General features: G+C 36.9%; 1 protein-coding gene across 1 annotated transcript; it reads right to left on the bottom strand.

Annotated features, from left to right (window-relative positions):
• Positions 1-11,210: 11,210 nt before the first annotated feature.
• Positions 11,211-16,823, bottom strand: LOC122050419 (homogentisate 1,2-dioxygenase-like). The gene is made up of 9 exons (XM_042611323.1): positions 16,570-16,823; positions 15,894-16,130; positions 14,798-14,877; positions 13,765-13,932; positions 13,503-13,678; positions 12,035-12,104; positions 11,786-11,940; positions 11,620-11,703; positions 11,211-11,522 (listed from the first exon to the last, which is right to left on the bottom strand). Exons 1-9 carry the CDS (start codon positions 16,749-16,751, stop codon positions 11,211-11,213), a joined length of 1,464 nt encoding a protein of 487 aa, XP_042467257.1. The 5' UTR covers positions 16,752-16,823.
• Between the last annotated feature and the right edge of the window lie 3,433 nt (positions 16,824-20,256).

Here is a 20,256-nt window from a genome sequence, read left to right on the forward strand (position 1 = left end):
GTCGAACGCGGAGATGGCTCCGCTCGACGCCTCTTGCGCCTGGTCAAAGGCACATCAGAGGAGGCCGACCCCGAAGGTTCTCCAACAAGGATTGCAGGTCGTCGTTCCATCTGGAGCTGTGAGCTCGGAGCATCTCCTCCACTAGGCGCATGGCTGGCCGTACCTTCGCCTACTTCTACGAGCATCTCCCCATTTAGCCCGAGCAGGTCTTCATGGGAGCCGACTGGCGGCTGACCTCGGCTTGCCAGCTCTTTGGTGGCCACCACCTCGATCAAGGTGTTCGAGAGCTTCGGTTTGCCGGACACCCGAGCTCACATCATGACTTCGGCTGCAGAAGAAAAAGAAAAATCAATTATCATCAAAGGGAAAGGATAAAGTGGTGGCATACCTAGGTTGGTCGGCAGCTGGGTGCGGATCGGACTGAGTCCGAAGAATAGAGAACACCCTCAAGCAGCAGCTTGTAGATGTGGTACTTCTGATTAACCAACATAGAATCCGCATGGAGATAATCTGATCGGCTCTTATATCGCTTCAGGTCGGGCTGAGGCACCACTTCAAGTTGTCAACAGGTCGCGAACTCTGGTCACTCGAGGAGACGCAGAAAAAAGAAGTATTCTTTCCAATTTTTATTAGAAGTCGACATTTTGTCAAAGAAAACTAGTTCGACCCGAGACTGGAAAAGGACGGTCCCCGACTCAGATTGCTTGGGGTAATAGAAGTAATGGAAGACCCGAGCAGTGAGGGGGATGTCGTGCAATCGGAACAAGACAGTGACGCCACACAGCAGACGAAAAGAGTTCGGTACGAGTTGGGGGAGAGAGATGCGGAAGTATTTACAAACAGAGATAATAAAAGGATGGATGGGGAATTGTAGATCGGCAACAAAGTGGTCTCTGAACAGGAAAATGGTGTCGGTCGGAGGATTATTGGGCTGATCGGACGGAGAGGGTAAAACAATCTCGTACTTAGGAGGGAGTTTAATGGTATTTCTCAGAGCCTCTGCATCACCCACATTGAACTGGGACTCCGTAGTGGTGTACCAGAGTCCCGGAATGGTGGCCAACGGTTGCAAAGAACTCACCATTGCGATGGAAAGAAAAAACAACAAAAGAAATATGATCGAGAGATCGAAAAGATCACTGGAAAGCCACCAGGAACAAGGAGACGTCGGAAAGCGAAAGCGAATAAGAGAAGGAAGCTTATGGGACGAGGATCGTCGGAGTAGGAAAGGAGAAGTGGTCGACAACGCGTAGAAGGTCGCTGAAGAACACGCACAGAATCGTCGGAGAGCACAAGTGCAAGAGCACGAAGGTGAAGAAGGCGGTGAGGTGGCGAGCTCATGTACCCCGAGCTCAGCCAACCGGAGTCGTCCATCTAGGTCGTGAAAACCTATGCGAAGATCCGACCGTTGAATTTAAATCGCCAAACGTCGCCATCAATGCCTGTCACGTCAAGCGTGCGACGACTGTGGGCATGACACGTGGTGTGCTACCACGAATCAGCAATTAAGGTTGGTATGGGAACCTACTATGCCTTAATAAAAGGGGATTTGCATGAATTCCAAGATATTCTGGTGACGTCAACCGAGCCCCCGCTCACCTAAGACAGCCAGAGGAAAAAATTCTACGAGGATAAACTTTGTTTTTCCGATCGAATCGAGGAAGCATGTCTAGGGCCGAGCAACAAGCTTCAGAAGGCCGATCAGCGAGGATCGGGTACATCCTGAGCGAAGACCCCACAGTGACGAGGGTCGATCGAGAAGGAATTTGCTTACACTGGTCTAGTCAGTCAGACTACATCCTCCTTCGACTAGACTTGAAGTGGAGGCTTGTGATGCGGTGATAAGGAGGGACCCCACCATGCTGCCACGGTGGAGGTCAACAAAGGTCAGAGTCAAGGCAGTCAACGCCCCACTAGCTCGCCCATCGACTGAGCTGAGACGCTCAAGACAGAAAGAAACCCAAAGTGTTTATGGAAGCATGCCGCTCGGGTGCAAAGTGTTTATGGAAGCATGCCGAGCGGCCACCCCGCTCGGCTCTACACCCAAAGTGTTTACGGAAGCATGTCGAGCGGCCACCCAGCTCGGCTCTACATCAATGACCAGATCAGCAGAGTCATGGCCAAGCGAACCACACGTGGACAACGCTACTACAGCCGAACGGCTCTCCCGCTCGTTCCAAACACATGCAGCAATCAGATAGTGGAAGTATCGGCCGAGCGGCTAACCCACTCGGCCAAGTAGTAAGATTCATCAACTAAACAATAAAGACTTTAGCCGAGCGACCATCTCGTTCGGCTGAGCAACAGATACCAAGGGATATCCTTCGACATCCTTTTGGGAGTTAGTATCGTCGACTGACAACATGGTAATGCAGAAGATCGTACAGCAGAAGCTTCCACTGTCATTTCAGATATATGCTCGGCTCGTTAAGGTATTATGTCAGGGATACTTTATGACATGACTATTCACGGAAAGCTTGGGAGGATGTGTCCGCTTTAAGAAGCGTACACACACGCTACAGGAGCCCTATATAAAGGGGGTCCAAGTATCGATAGAGAGATACTTTTCTCGTGATCTCTATAGTTGCGCTATAGTTTTTATTGTTTCTTCGAGGACTGACTTAAGCGTCGGACGCCCATCGCCGGGTATCCCTTTCCTGGCTCAGCACTGACGCTGCTTGTATTATAAACAGACCCAGAGTCCATTGAAGGTCAGCAGAAGCATCACGTCTCCAACATTCACTTCTCTGACTTTCGGATAGGATCAACATGGATAATCATTGATTCTCACTTGCCCAATCCTTGAAGCCTATATTACACTATTTTGTTCTTGACATTTCGGCCATACCGAACCTAGCATAGCTCTAGGTCAATCATGTCGGGCACAAGCTAAGTTGGTGACAATCCAAACCTGATATGAATCTGACATAGCTACCCTAGGCCATGCCCAAAATAATATATCAAGTCCAAATTCAATAATAGAATAATTAAAAAATTGTTAAATATTTTTTAAATGACTAAAGTTAATTTAGTATATTTTGAAACTATTTTAGGGATAGGGATTTAATTGTATAATCAAAAATTATAAAAATGGATTGTGTTCAGTCGGTTGGGCATGCCAGTGATATTGTGCCGTGCTTAGCGCTAGTCTGTTTTATTTAATGGCAAGCTCAACCCATGAGCCAAGAGACTTCGTACAGGAGTGCATGCTCATTGTCAAAATCGAAGAATATTTATATATCTGTATAATGATATGATATTCTCCATTTTATTCTAGGTCTTCATAATTTTTCTCTTAGATTCTATTTTAAAAAATCTTATACTAATAGAAATATCTTATATTCTTTTAAATTTATGATCTTTCCAACGTGAAACTTTGTTTGTATCTCAACAATCCTCTTCTCAAATGAAAGACCACAATTATTCTCATGGTCCGGACCTTTCCGCGAGTATTTGATCACTCTTGACTTATTTCGGGCTATCCCCGTAAACATTTAGTCATCCTGACTTGTTTCAGGTCTCCCATAAACATTCGATCACCCTGTCCTGCTCCGACCCTCCGCGCGAGCATCCGATCACATTGACTTACTCTGAACCTCTTCGCAAGTATTTGGATCCCGTCACTCTTGACCTGCTTCGAGTCATCCCGCGAGCATCCTGTCACCCTGACCATCGCTCTGATACCATTTGTTATGTCCAAAGGATGCTTACATATCCCCACAATGGCATGATATTATCCACTTTAGGTCTAGACCCTCATGACTTTACTCTTGGATTATACCCAAAAGCCCTTATGCAAATAGCGATATCTTACATCCTTTTCAATCATGATCTTTCTCAAATTTTTCTAATGTAAGACTTTCATTGAATCCAACACAAGCACAATCAAAGATGTGTTGGGTCACGAGGTCAAAGGCGAATTGACTTGGTTGAGAACTAAGGTGACCACAATCAACTAGGATGTGGAAGCCATAGAGGTGAATAAGCATGATTCGATTGCACCAATTGTGGATAAAAGAGAATCACCTAGAATTGATAAGATAAATCATCAAATCAAATCAAATTAATATTAGGATTATTAAAATAATTCTGTTATAATTATTAGAATAATTTTGAGAATATTTCTTTTATTTATTAATTGATCAATTGACCAAGTACTTCTTAACCTTATATATTGTACTGCCCTTAGAACAAATATTAATAAATAATAAGATTTATTATTGCTCTCGTATTCTTTCTTGCCCTCTTCTTATTTTTTTTAATTAATTTTTCCTTTCTCGCTCCTTACTTTTCTGTTCTCTCGTTTTTTCATCGTCGAACTTTCTTCTATCGCTAATTTTTCCCTTCTCTCAATTTCCACCGCCGAACTTTCTTCCAGCGCTGCCATCCAACAAGAGAACCTCCTTGTCTTCGTGCAACATTGGCGATCTATAGCTGCTAGCCTACCTCCAGATCAAGTGTTGCTGCCGACCAAAGAAAGAACTTGCTGCTCCTTTGCTCTTAATCTCTTGCCTCTTTTCACCATCCATCACAAATAAGTTATCATTACACAATTCATTATTTTTATATATAATGTCAGAACTTTCTTCTCCATCATCCACCATAGAAACAAATTTTACAACATAACTGTCTTCCTTAATCATGAATGTCATATCTTATTTACCTATCAAACTTAACAATGATAATTATATGCTTTGGAAGATGCAATTTCTTTCACTACTTCGTGTTAATTATCTACTCAGACTTGTTGATGGTACTTCTCTTAAACCACAAGAAGACAATTCAAACTATGTTATATGGAACAGGAAGGATCAACTAATTATGACATGGTTGATTTCAACAATTAGTGAGTCTATACTTCCTACGATTGCAGGGCTTGTTAGCTCTCGTCAAATATGGAAAGCTCTTGCTCAAACCTTTGTTTTACACTCTCAAGCACGCGCTCTTCAACTTCGTATGCAATTACAATCGGTGCAACGAGGAGACAAGTCTATCAATGAATATATGCAATCAATCAAGACTATTGTCAATAATTTTACTTCGATTAGCCATCAGATCCAAATTTACTAACACATGTTCTTGTAGGATTGGGGCCTTAATATGACAACTTTATTCCTAACGTAACTACTCGCATAGATCAATTGTCACTCAATACCCTTCATGGCTTGCTCTCTTCGTATGAGATACTTCAACAATTACAATCTCAAAGGGTCTCAAATTCTCTTGCGCTTTCGGCACATACAACTTACAAGATTGATAGTATTACACATCATCAACAAAATCAAGGAAATCAAGATGGACAAGGATAAGGACAAGGATAAGGACAAGGTCGAGGATGAAAACGTTGTCAGATTTGTCTCAAGAATTGTCACTTTGCTTATCAATGTTATAAGAGATTTGATTAAAATTTTACTGGAAGATGACATCCAGATTCTGGAGCAACTCATCATGTTACATCAGATTATGACATTCTTACAAAGCCTCCTCCAATCATGGTCCTGACACTATACAAGTAGGTAACGGTTCATCTTCAAGACAATCAACTCCTTCACAAGTATATCCTAAAGAACTCTCATCTATGCCTACTCATGGTAAATTCTCAGAATTTTTCATCTATAGAATGATATATTGATACTGGAGCAACACATCATGTCACCTCATATTATGATATCCTTACAGACGTAATATCATATTATGGCTTAGATACGGTTCAAGTAGACAATAGTTTAGGTTTACAAATTGCTAATCTTGGAAACATATATATTCATTTATCTAATCATACTTTTTACATGTGAATATCTTTTATGTTCCATCTATTATTAAAAATTTACTTTTCACACATCAATTTTATTTTGAAAACATCATGTTCTCTTCGCATTGTTCAGACGATCATCAATAAGTATGACTTACCTACTTCCTTCACCTCCTCTCTATTTTATTCATGCAGAGCATGCATGGAAGCTAAAAGTCATAAGTTGCCTTTTTATTCTTCCCATCATGTTTCTAATTTTCTACTTGAAATAATTCATTCTGATATTTGGAGCTCTGCATCTATCTTGTCTAACCAAGGTTTCTTATATTATATTTCCTTCATCAATCATTTTAGTAAATATACTTGGTTCTATCCTATGAAAAGGAAAGCTGATTAATTTGACATATTTTGTATTTTCAAAAACAGTTGAATGATGTTTTAATTGTAAAATAATCTTTCTTCATTCTGATTAAGAAGGCGAGTATCAAGCTCTCTATCGTCATCTTGTCTCTTGTGGAATTGTTTATCGAATCTCTTGTTCTTACACTCTAGAGCAAATGACTCTATTGAGAGAAAACATAGACATATAGTTGAAACTGCTTTAACACTTCTCTATCAAACATCAATTCTACATAAATTTTGGGATGAAGCTGTTAGCACTTCCATATATCTTATAAATTGACTTCTTATTCTATTGCTCAATCATAAATGTTCTTTTGAAAACTTTATAATCAAACTCCTGATTACATTTTCCTTCAAATTTTTAGTTCCGTATGATATCCATGGTTACAACCTACTCTAGACACAAACTTGACTCCCGTTCATACAATGTGTTTTCCTTGGTTATAGCAATTTGCACCATGATTATTGTTGCTTACATATATCAACAGGACGAATTTATATTTCATGACATGTTACTTTCGATGAATATCTATTCCCTTTTTTGATAACTTCTTCGATCTCCCCTCCAGATACAGGTGGCATCTTCTTGATGTCACCTAACATTTTCAGAAGTGATGGCATCCTAGGTCATACTTAGGAGCTCTCTGATAACTCCCCTATACCATTAGAATCACCTCAAGTTACTACAATTCAGAAGCATCACCAATCGAAGATAATATGCTCTCTAGTTCTGGATCCTTAGATAACACAAGCCCGCCATCTAAATCACCATGTTAGTATACTTCCTCATCGCCAACAACAAGTGAATCAGATGATAATGTTCTTCGTCGCATCCTTGCATTAAGTGACATCTATACACGTTGTCCACCAATGACAACTCGATATCCCCTTCCATGAGCTATAGTGGCCTCTTCAAAATCTATTAAACCAACTTATTTTATACAAGCACATAAGGATCCAAATTGGCGTAGTACAATGACTACAGAGTTTGATGCACTTCTTCTTAATGGAACATGGAGCCTAGTTCTGCGCACTCCCTCCATGAATATTGTGGGCTCTAAATAGGTATTCCATCTTAAGTATCGAGCTGATGGTTCTCTTGAATGACACAAAGCTCGACTTGTAGCCAAAAGATTTAATCAACAAGTAGGTATTGACTTCAATGACACTTTTAGTTCAGTCATCAAAATTACATCTGTCAGACTTCTATTATCAATAGCTGTTAGTTCTAATTGGCATATACGACAATTAGATATTTCAAATGCAATTCTTCATGGTCATTTTGAGGAAACTGTATTTATGGAGCAACCACCTGAGTTTATTCATCCATAATTTCCATCTCATGTTTGTCAACTCAAGAAATCATTATATGGTCTTCGACAAGCTTCTCGTGCATGGTTTCATCAATTATCTAATTTGTTACAAGGTCAAGAATTTTTTGGATAAAAAATTGACTCGTCTTTATTCCATAAATATAATGATGGATCTTTGATATTTTTTCTTATTTATGTAGATAATATCTTAATATCAGTAATGATCACAAGGATATCATAACTTTATTAAGTCTTCTCAATCAAGAATTTCTTACTCGAGATTTGAATAATGCTCACTTTTTTCTTGATATTGAACTTATTCCACATAAGAAAGGTTGTCTTCTCTCTCAGAGCAAATACATTACTGGGTTTCTCAAAAGAGCCAACAGGGATGGAGCACGTCCAGTTTCTACAGCAATTGCTATAAACAACTCTACAACTTTATCCTCTTCTGCTCTGTCTGATCCATAGATTTATCGTATTGTTAGAACCTTACAATATGTCATTATTGCACAACCTAATATTACATTTGCAGTAAATCATTCTTGTCAATTTATGCATGCTCCAACTGAACAAAATTAGGATAATGTAAAAAGAATACTTCATTATCTCAAAGGTACTATTTTACATGACATTTTTTATATTGTCAATCGTCTTGAAATTTACATGCATATAGTGATGCGGATTAGGCAAGCTCTCCTCAAGACAGACGATTTACAAGTGGATATGTAATATTTCTTGAATGAAATATTATCTCATAAAATTCGAAAAAGCAACCTACGATATTTTATTTAAGCACTACAACAACAACAACAACAACCAAGCCTTTTCCCACTAGGTGGGGCCGGCTGTATGAATCATTTTACGCCATTGAGCCCTATCTCCTATTATAGCATCATCTATATTTAAATAAATTTTATCTTGTTTAATTGTTGCTAACCAAGTCTTTTTTGGTCGTCCTCTTCCTCGTTTGATATGCATGTTTATCATAGTTTCACATCGCCTAACTGGAGCATTTATTGGTCGTCTAAGTACATGTCCGTACCATCTTAAACGTGTCTCTCGGAGTTTATCCTCAATAGATGTAACTCCGACTTTCTCTCTAATGCTCTCATTCCTTATTTTGTCCATCTTCGTATGCCCACACATTCACCTTAACATCCTCATCTCTGCAACTCTCATCTTATGCTCATGTGCTCGAGTCATAGCCCAACATTCAGCTCCATATAACATAGCAGGTCTAACTGCGGTTTTATAGAACTTACCTTTAAGTTTAAGAGGTACTTTACGGTCACATAAAACACCCGACGCTCCCCTCCATTTCACTCATCCTGCTTGTATTCTATGTAAGACATCTCTCTCAATCCCTCCATCATTTTGTAAAAATAATCCTAAATATTTAAATCTCTTGGTTCCGGGCAACTCGTCCTTTCCTATCTTAACAATTGTTTCATTACTTCTAATATTGCTAAACTTAAATTCCATATATTCTGTCTTTAATCTACTAAGCTTAAAACCTTTCCCTTCTAGTGTTTCCCTCCAAGATTCTAACTTAGCATTTACTCCTTCACGTGTCTCATCTACCAAAATAATATCATCTGCAAACAACATGCACCACGGTACTGTGTCTTGAATGTGCACAGTGAGTTCGTCCATAATTAGTGTAAAAAGATAGGGACTTAGGGTTGATCCTTGATGTAACCCTATCTTTATTGGAAATGCTTCAGTTACTCCGCCTGAAGTCTTTACTCTGGTCGTTACATCCTCATACATATCCTTAATTAATTCAATATATGTTACGCTAACACCTCTCTTTTCTAAAATTCTCCATATAATTTCTCTTGAGACTCAATCATAAGCTTTTTCTAAGTCAATGAATACCATGTGTAGATCTTGTTTTTGCTCTTGATATTTTTCAATTAATTGTCTAAGGAGATGTATAGCTTCTATTGTCGACCTTCCAGGCATGAACCCAAATTGATTTTCTGTCACTGTGGTCTCATTCCTTAATCTTTTTTCTATTACTTTTTCCCAAAGTTTCATAGTATGACTCATTAGTTTAATACCCCTATAGTTTGCACAATTTTGTATGTCTCCCTTGTTCTTATATAAGGGAATTAGAGTACTTATCCTCCATTGATCAGACATTCTTTTCGTTTTCAATATCATGTTAAATAATTTTGTAAGCCATTCAATCCCTTGTTTCCCTAAGCACTTCCATACCTCTATCGGAATATCATCTTGTCCAACGGCTTTTCCATTGTGCATCTCATTTAAAGTTTGTTTTACTTCTGAAGTTTTAATTCTACGATAAAAATTAAAATTTCTATGCTCATTTGACCTAATTAAATTACCTAAGTTAAGTTGATCACCTAAACCTTCATTAAAAAGTTGATGAAAATACATCTTCCACCGCTCTTTTATTTCTCCATCATTTACTAATACCTTATTACATTAATCTTTAATACATTTTATTTGGCTAAGATCTCTTGTTTTCCTTTCTCTCACTTTAGCTATTCTATAAATGTCTCTTTCCCCTTCTTTTGTATCCAATTTTTGATATAAGCATTCAAAAGTTTCATTTTTTGCTTCACTCACTACTTTCTTAGCTTTTTTCTTGGCTATTGTATATTTTTTTAAATTTTCCTCGTTCTTACAAATATATAATTCCTTATAAGCTATTCGTTTTTCCTTCACTTTCTCTTGTACTTTCTCATTCCACCACCAAGATTCTTTACTTAGTGGTGCATGTCCTTTTGACTCACCGAGTACACTCTTAGCTACTATTTTCAACTTTAAGCACTAAGGCTAAATATAAAGTTATAACCAATATAACGTCTTAATCACTTCTTTCTGAACTTGAACTTTATCTTGCATCAAATATTGTACCAAAAATATGATATGACAATATTGGAGCAACATATCTTATAATTAATCCAATCTTTCACGCTCATACAAAATATGTGAAAATTGATTTTCATTTTGTTTATGAATATGTAACAACTCAACAGTTATCCGTCTCTTATATTTCTGTCGAAGATCAAACGTTGATATATTTACTAAGTTATTAGCTAAACAACATTTCAATAAGTTAGTAAGCAAATTTAACATTAAAAATCTCTCGTTAAATTTATCAAGAGTAAAAGAAAATCACCAAAATTGACCAAATCAAATCACGAAATCAAATCAAATTAGTATTAGCATTATTAAAATAATTCTATTATAATTATTAGTATAATTTTTAAAATAATTCTTAAAATAATTTTATTATTTATTAATTAGTTAACTGATCAAGTATTAAACATTATAGAGTATACTATCCTTATAATAAATATTAATGAATAGTATTTATTATTACTCTCACATCCGTTCTGGCCCCTTTCTTCTTACCGTCGGAAGGTTAGACATATGAAGAGCACATCCTACGTTATATACATGGCTGTCCACTTGGTCGTTCATTAAATCCCTGGCATTTTGCTCATGAGTCTTAGCCTGAGCCACCTGCACAAGTTAGATCCTTTGCAAGTAACCAATTCCAATTCCACCATCACTATCTCTATTAAGGAGAACTCACCTTCACCAATTTAGGCAGCAAAAGAAATCTCATCTCAGCCCATTACTTCCATAAAAAAGGAGTTTGTCGCAACGAATCTATCGATGCCAATGATACATGGCTTCGGACCATCTTTTTCTTTTATTTTCAGTAATTTTTTTTTATTATTTATTATGCACAAGTTTACAAATTAATCATGCTTTTTTAGCGCATAACTTGTGGCAGAGAACAAAACCACAAAGCAGCTGCTGAATTCTGTCATAAGTTTCATCATAGTCAAAGATCCAGTGACAGAAATAGTGAGAGCCCCATTTTCTTCTACTCCGTTGTGAGGCGAGAAGTGCGGCCTCAATCCAATCCAACACTGGTAGTAGTTTTTATCCAGGTCAGGTGACTCGAGTGCCCAAGGGCAAATGCGAGGTATGAGGTATGACTCGAACATGAAAGCCAAGGTACCCCCTATCCGAAATGGCTCACTATTGTCACCACAGGCAATAGTTGCCTAAACAATGAAATGGAGAACATTGTACAGTCCATTATGCAGCTATTGCAAATTGCAATCATTTAAAGCAATTGTAAGTTGGATCATTACGTAATACCTCATAGGTTGTAGTATCGGGTCCATGTGGTGTCATACAGCTATGGAGACTGGCACCCCCAGGAAGAAACCCATCAGCTTTAGCCTGTAATTGAGTGTTGGTCAATCTTAATATAAAATGAAATTAGATTCATAAAGATGGAATAGGAATGCAATCATGTATATACCTCATACACACCATAAATTAAACCCATAAATTCACTCATACAATTTCTGTGATAATATGGAGGCCGAAAAGTATGTTCAGCAACTGACCACCGTGGTGGGAAAATTACAAAGTCAAGTAATGCAACACCTGGCTTATCTGATGGTGCTGTTAGTACTGCAAAACATATGAAAAAGCATAAAGTCAACTCAGAATTGTTGTCGTCCAGAATAAAAAAACTTGCTTAAAAATGAAAGCTCGAATCAAATACCTGTGTTTACAGAAGGATCCCCATGATCACATAAAACAGTATTGAATGGGCAGAACTTACCCAAATCATACTGAAACACACATACAAAAAAAATAAATAAAACTTGTGATGGAATCAATTTTAACTGCTATTATGACCACACAAAAGTAGATAAAAAACCATGCTATATGAGAAATCCTTGACTGCTTAAATGCAGAACTGTAGCATAAGAAACTGAGAAATTAGCTATTATTCCTGTGTGTCCAAATGTGGTGATCCACTATGTTTATATATTAAAAGGGTGTTTCCCTCTCAAGCGACTAGTCATTTTGATGAAATGAGCTCCACTTGAATTCTTCATGGAATGAGAGATAGACCCATACTTTGAGTCATGATGGACATGAGGGGATATGTTTAAGTTGGGATGCTCAACGCCTATAACGCCACTTTGTCTATAGTTATAAGGGTGCCCCCTTCTCAAGAGATTAGTTATTTTGAATGGAATCAGCTCCACCCGAATTCAACAAACAACAATCATTTACTGCAACAAATGCAAACTAATGTTGAATTTCTTATAGACTTGTGGAGCAACCACAGGCATGAACAAATTCTGCTCTAGACCTTCCTATTTATATATTTGGTGTGACCAGAATCACAGGGAATGAAAGCATCATTCCCAAGGTTGATCTGCAGTATATTTATTGAACCAATTGAAACCAAACTATTGTAGCTTTATCTGGAGCTAGAGACATTAGTAATTGCATCGATAGTGTGAAGCCTATTGTTTCGGTGATTGTATGTCTGAGAAGAATTTTGAGTGTTAGTATCCATCAATCACTTATTGTAACAAATGCAAACTAATGTTAAATTTACTTGTGAAGCGACCACTGGCATGAATAAATTCTTCTCTAGAACTTTCTATATATATTTAGTGTGACAAGAGTCACAGGCAATGAAAGCATCATACACAATTGTAGAATTTATTGGGTGTCTAAAGGCATTAGTAATCATGCCAATAGGGTGAAGCCTAATGTTGCAGTCATTGTGTTTGTCTAACTTTAGCTAAAATTGTATTTAGCTCAAATACAATTTTGAGTAATTGTATTTGACTAACAAAAAGAACCATGTATGGTGCTTCTTATATTAATTGGACCAATTGAAACCAAATTAGCATAGCATTTACCTGGAGTCCAGAGATGTTAGAAACTGAATCAAGCCTATTGTTCCAATGACTGAATTTTGAGTAATTGTGTAGGTCTAACTTTAGCTAAAATTACCAAACTAATGAGAGATACCTTGTACGGTACTTCCTATACATTTATTGAACGAATTGAAACTCAACTATTCTAGCATTTATCTAGCATCTAGAGACATTAGAAACCGAGTCAACAATGTGAAGCCAAGAAGTACCAGTCACATATTTCGAGTAATTGTGTCCATCTAACTTAAGTTGAAATTACCAGTCACATATTTGACTACCAAGAAGTACCTTGTATGGTGCATAATTTCCATGCCAAGCAACCACATTAAATGGAGAAAAATCTTGTTTTGCAGTGAAAAGCTCTCCGCCAAACTTTTGCACAATTGTATACCCTGGCTGGTAATTTTCTTCAAACCAAGCAGTTGGAACAAGGAAATCTCTCGCAGCGGCCAGACCGTTAGCCCCTATGCAACAAATATATGTAAGTTGCAAAAAAATTCTGAATACAAATTGATCAAATGTCTTACATGACAAGATACTAAGCTCATACCAATTGGGCCAAGATCAGGAAGCTGAAAATGTGCACCAAAAATTTCAGCAACATAGCCCCTTGATGGACCATCAGGCAAGTTTACAGAAAAACGAAACCCTTGAGGAAGGACAACCATTTCACCAGGAGAAACTTGCAACTTCCCACATTCAGTTGTTATTGACAACCCTGGGCTTGCCAAAAACAGAAAGGTCTTAAGAAGAATGAGACGAATGACAACTAATCAAGTACAAACCACTTCTTGATGATGATACATGTGAATACATATTGTTGCTTAAAAAAGGACATAATTGTAAATCTTCTAAATTACCAAAATATAAGAAGATGACTAAATCAACAGGCAACATAATAAGCAAAAATATACAAGTTCTCCAAGTACCTAATGATCAAATTCACTGTTCAAGATGCACTACGGCTTCCCACTTAAATTAATTTATCAGTTATTTACAGGACATATAGAAGGAGATGTCATATGATTTTTCTTGTAGCAATATAAAAGATAAATGGTTAGTTTAAACATTAAGTGTGATAGTGGCTTGAACAATGTTGTATAGTTATGTAACTAATGCTGAGTAGTTGGAACTTTCCAGATTCACATTGCTTGCTAGACTAGCTTCAAAATGCAAAGTGAGATATAAATGTTTAACTAGCTATATCACTTGGGAAAAAATATCTGACAGTTCAATTAACAGAATTGCATTTTCAGTCAAGAAAATAAAAAATAGTATATGAGTTCACATCCTCACTTAACTAATCAAACAATGATAGTTAAAAAAACATTGAGATTAAACTATAGGAAGACATTTATCAACCTGCAAAAGAAAAAGCTCAAGAAAATTAAGTCATTACCAACTTACCAATACACACAGATTCTCAACTAGAAAATTATAGCATATGAGATAGAAGAACAATGTCCTTTGCTTAAGCAATGGCAATGATTTCATTTTGGAGAAATTTCTTAAGTTTCCAATATTGGTTCTAGAAGTTAAACCACAGCAGTAACCTAGTCATAAAGTAAACAGACAACACGTACTTCCCTTCTGTGGAACTATTAAAAAATCACCATCAGCGTTGCATAAGGCGCAACCATCCATGGATTTGTTAGCAGCATACCTGCATGCAAACAAAACATTAAAAATGATTAATTCTGATATCCATGTTTTCCTTCTCTCTCATACTATGAAAATTATGTGAAATCAATGAGGATGATCTAGATCAGTGCACCCACAGCTTCATGTGAAGCAATTTCAACTTAACTATTATATACTATTGGCAAAATAAAATGATTGCTTTACTTCCATAACATCTCTGCCACATCTATCTGACATCAGGTAAGGTTTAAGAAACAAAGTTAATGTTTCCCAAGGTATTATAATAATAGATCAGGTAGATGAAAGCAAAAACATAAAACTGCAAAAAAAAAAAAAACTCACTATTTTGCTATCTGAGGCATAGAGGAGTTTCTAATTCAGTACTAGCAAGAGTATGTTGGTTTATCAATCCTTTAGATTGACAGTTAAGTCAAACATCAAAGTGTAATTGTAGTCGAACTATTTAGTATCTTAGCATACATAAATGTGTAGTTGGGCTTCAGTATACACCAAAATTTTTCATGATCATATATTTGGGCTCAATCAGACAGATGGACTTTAGAATAACTATCTAAATTTTTCAAACATCCAGGATCCAGCATATTTCAGGTGAAGTTCGTTGTGCAATATATTTTGGTCAGAGTGATCGGCCCAAAACATGATTATCACCCACCCTCACCCAAAATAATTTTCTTCTATTATTACATTGCTTTAATGTTTCATTTATTTTTTGTGCATAAATAGTAATATTTCAAGCTGTTTCATTTCTCAATATATATTTATGTATATATATTTTCTAATCTTTCTATCAGTCACTTGGACATGTAAATAGTGCTCTTTCTCAAGTTTCTCAGACATGTCAACAGCACTTTTTTTTTACCTCCTACAACATATAAAATTTGTAACTTGATTGACAGCAGAAAAATATTCCATTTCTCTAAGAAGCATTATTCATGAATAAATTAGTCCTCAAAACTATTGGAAATTCAAGAGTGATATAATGAAATCAAATAAACTAAAATGGAAAATTGAACATACATGTGAATTGCATAACCGTGCCGAATGAAAGAACTTCCCGATCCGCACACAGTATAAAGTCCATCAATGAAATCTGTTGATGAACCTGAATCAGGGATGTTTACTGGCTTCCAGCGGAGCTGAGTTGGTGTAGCAGAACTAGTTGTTTGATTAAATTCACTAACAAGACGTTCATGGCGAGGAACACGAGCGTGGAACGGTTCATGAGTGACCGAAGGCTTTATACGATACAACCAGCTGAGGATCCAGCGATTAAAAACAATAGCACAAATTAAAAATTAGACCGTTGAGCATGACAGATGACAAATTGCAGAGCTAATAGAAGATCTCCACCAGAGTTTACCCAATACTTATGATAGATAACTGAAATATGAGCAAAGGAGCACTTATATGAAATTCGGCAAGAATACTTGAGTAGCTATGCTAGCAGCAATTAACGGAAATTGGAAGCACAAAACCGGAAAAAGGCACAGGAAAGCAAAATAAGGAAGGACACAATGTTGCAAAATCCATTCGCGCATTCAAATCAGTCTCCACACTGAAAAAGAAACACACAAATCTAAGATTGTTAAAATAGCCGAAATTTGAGATGGAATCGTCGGATCAGGCAAGCACAAGCGTTGGTCCTCCTTTTCCACTCAATAACGTGCGCACTATCATGAAGTGAAATGAGAACCTGCGCTGGTTGAGCTTGCGGGGGGCGGTGAAAGAGGTGCCGGAGATCTGTTCGGCGTAGAGGCTGTAGGGGCACTTGAGGGGGCTGTTCTGGCCGCGCGTCAGCGCCCCCGGCAGCGCCTCCGACTCGAAGTGGTTGCCGAACCCCGACAGATATTCTGGCTCCGCCGACGGCTTCTCCATGCCTAGCCTAATCGATCAAGGAGGAAGAGGAGGAGAGAAGGAGAGCTTCTGCGCTGAAGTCGCCATAAAGATGCCTTTCTTATTCTTATTTTGCAAGTAGGAACTAGGACGTGACTGGATGTGGGACATCCCGTTCCGTTCCACGTCCAGCCAGGAAACACCATTATCTTCCTCAACAGTGGCGTCGTGGCGCGACACGGATGCAACAGCAGTATAGTAACGTCATCATACCAGACAACCGGATTACCGTCCCTTGGCTCCGGCCATGCTGACGAGTCTCACACGGCACGCCTTCTTTAAAAAAAAAAAAAAAAAAAAAAAAAAAAAAAAAAGTAAATAACAAAAATAGGCCGGATTGGATGAGGATGTATCCTCTCGATGATTTTTTTTTTTTTTAATTAAAGAGATGATCCTTAAATATATATTGATGAGAAAATAGATAGGGATCATTTATCTCCATCAATATATATTTAAGGACTATTCTCTAGATCGTAAAAAATGGTCCAAATGATCCAAGCTCAGATTGGATCGCTCCAGGTTGAAGAGACGGGTAGGAAGCAGTAGGAATCCTTGGGTCTATAAATTATGAATAAGGGGATGATTTATTGTATGAGGATTCTTGATTTGGATAGTAAATATCCTCTCGTTAGTAAATTATGGATCAGGAAATAGTTTATTGTATGAAGACCCTTGATTTAGATAGACTCTATTTTTAAATAAGTGAGATTCATCTAAATCAAGGATAAAAAAAATAAATCATCCTTTATCCATAATTTATAGATCATTTTCATAATTTACGAACTAGACCTTGATAAATAAGAAGACACTGCTCTCCAATACAACCCCGTCTAGTTTCGAAGGGAATAAATTAGGAAAGTTATTCTGTCGTAATCGAACTGTCTTTCTAAATTGGGATAATAATCCGAAGTAGTAAAATTTTAATTAGCTTTATTTAAACTTGTCTTCGTATAATTAGAATATTAATTTTGACTCTCAGGATTTGGTACGATAGTAAAATGTGTAGTCTATTTTCTAGATTCAATTTTCAAGCCGATATATCTACGGTGATTTAATTAATAATGCAGGTGAACACCTTGTATAAAAATTAGAATATTAATTTTATCCTAGGGTATGGTGCGATGACAAGATGTAGGGTATGATTCCCATACAACAAGAGAATATCTACTTAAGTCAAACGTAATGATGTTAGATTGTCGGTTAAGATCCATCTGCACATTTTAGATTTATCCCGTTGGCGCATACAATTATTTAGGATTAACTAATTAATATTATATAATATCTTCAACTTATTATAAATTTAATATAAAGTTTAAAAACTCACAATATTTGTTTATTTTAAATATATAATGATGCCGCATTGATCTAATATTATACTATGTCATTAAATAAATTATTATTTATTTCATCCATAAAATTTTATAAAAACATAATTGAATCCTTTATCTCTTTAGATTTCAAATTCATCTTTAAAATACCATGATCTAATCTTTTAATATTTTTTTAAGAATTACATACAATATTCTTTTATCATATGGCCTTCTTACTAGTTACTACGAATTCTTATATTGTATTGAACGTCGAAGGGCATTAAGAAAATCAATTTTTCATGATCAGTGTCATCAAAGACGGAGACATAAACATACATAATTGAGAATATAATAATTATTCATTTGATTTATCAAAGTGATTAAGGATATAATAATCTCGAATAGGTTCGGACACTGGTTGAATTGAATTTTGGATTAGATTGGTTGGTCTCTGAAATAGAGTTGAGTTAGTTAGTACTAGAATTATTATAGGATAAAGATTTGAATCTCGATAAAATTATCTGTTTTTTTTATCACTATTGGATTGGTTGAGTTCAAGCTGTTTTTAATTTGTGTTTACCAAATCATGCTCAATATATTAATTTTTCAAAATCAACTCGCGGTGTGATGTTACAGACCGACAATTAGGCTTGGCAGGCTGATTAAATTTTTTTAAAAAAATTTAATTTTGATACAATAAAAAATTAATGCAAAATTTTTTTTCTTTGATATTTTAAAAAATGAACTTTTTCCGCATTAGGGCATTAAATTTCGAAAGACTAAACTGAATGAACAGGTAAAAAGGATGAACAATTTGAATGGTTCAGACCGACAATTAGGCTTCGCAGGCTGATCAAGTTAGATGATGCAGTTAAGTTAATTGGGTTGGTTGAGCTGAATGATTGATTGGATTGGTCAATTCAATTGGTTGAGCTAGCCGATCAGATTGATCTAGTTGAGTTGATAAGACCCCTGCCCTCCAGACCTCCGATTAGGTCAGCCAAATCCGCATAAGGCCTTCTTGGTGGAGGCTACGTTTGGTTGGGTATAATGTAATCTATCTTGTAATGTAATCAAATTTATAATGTAATGTAATGTAATCTTGATTACATTACTATTTTTGGTAATGTAATATATGTAATGTTTGATTACAAAGATGATTACATTCTTTTGTTTGGTGTCCATTATTTTTTATAAGGGATGTAATTCATATTATTATAAAATGATAAAAATATCCCGTAACCTCTATCGACGGTTGCCACACCTCTGCCGGAATTTGCGGTAATCATCGGCAACCAGCTGGCTCCTCGTTTCGCCGCAATCGCCGGGCCAGCGGCGGACCGGGTCAGATCGTCGGTGCGGCGGGCGCGGGGGCCGTTTCGGGTGCGGCCGGTTCCTCCGCCGGAGGCGCATTCGTCACCGGGGTGGTCACGATCGGCGGCCGGTGGCGGGCAGCGGTCGACAACAGACTAAGGGTATATTCGGCATTTAAACTTTGGTGAAACAATGACCTCGTAATGTAATCGGATTACATAGCATTTGCTTTGTAATCTAGATTACAAAATTTCACTACCTTTTGTAATGCAGATTACATTACATTACAAATTTTAAATCAAACCAAACAAAATAATCGACTTTGTAATATAATCTGGATTACATTACAAGGTAAATTACAGACTACCAAATGCAGCCTTAAGTAGCTAGTCATGCAATTGTATTAATTTTTGTGAGTTCTTCAGAAATTCAGATGAGTTTTGCTTCTCTTTGTCTTTTCCAGAATCCATTTCTATGCCTCAAACCATGCTTAGTTGATTAAGGATCAACTCTGTCCTGAAAGGAAATACACACACAAATGGAATCCTTTGGTGTGACCAACCATACAAATTTAAGCTCGTGGCCTCGCTGCAAGTTTTTGGTAAGGGCACATGGACACCACAGACTTTGGCCTTTCTGTGACCAACTAAGCCAACCAAGTGATCTTGAGCTCGAGCTCGATTTACTATGGCTGATTTGTATCGCTAAATTCATTCAACGATGGATTAGTAACTGATTTTGCCGGTCATTATATTTTTGGTCTCTTAACTATTAAATGATGGATCAGTAATTGATTTTGCCGATCATTATATTTTGGGTCGCTAACTATTAAACGATGGATTAGTAATTGATTTTGCAGGTCA

The sequence above is a fragment of the Zingiber officinale genome, chromosome 3A, assembly GCF_018446385.1.
Source record: "Zingiber officinale cultivar Zhangliang chromosome 3A, Zo_v1.1, whole genome shotgun sequence".
Taxonomy (NCBI): domain Eukaryota; kingdom Viridiplantae; phylum Streptophyta; class Magnoliopsida; order Zingiberales; family Zingiberaceae; genus Zingiber; species Zingiber officinale.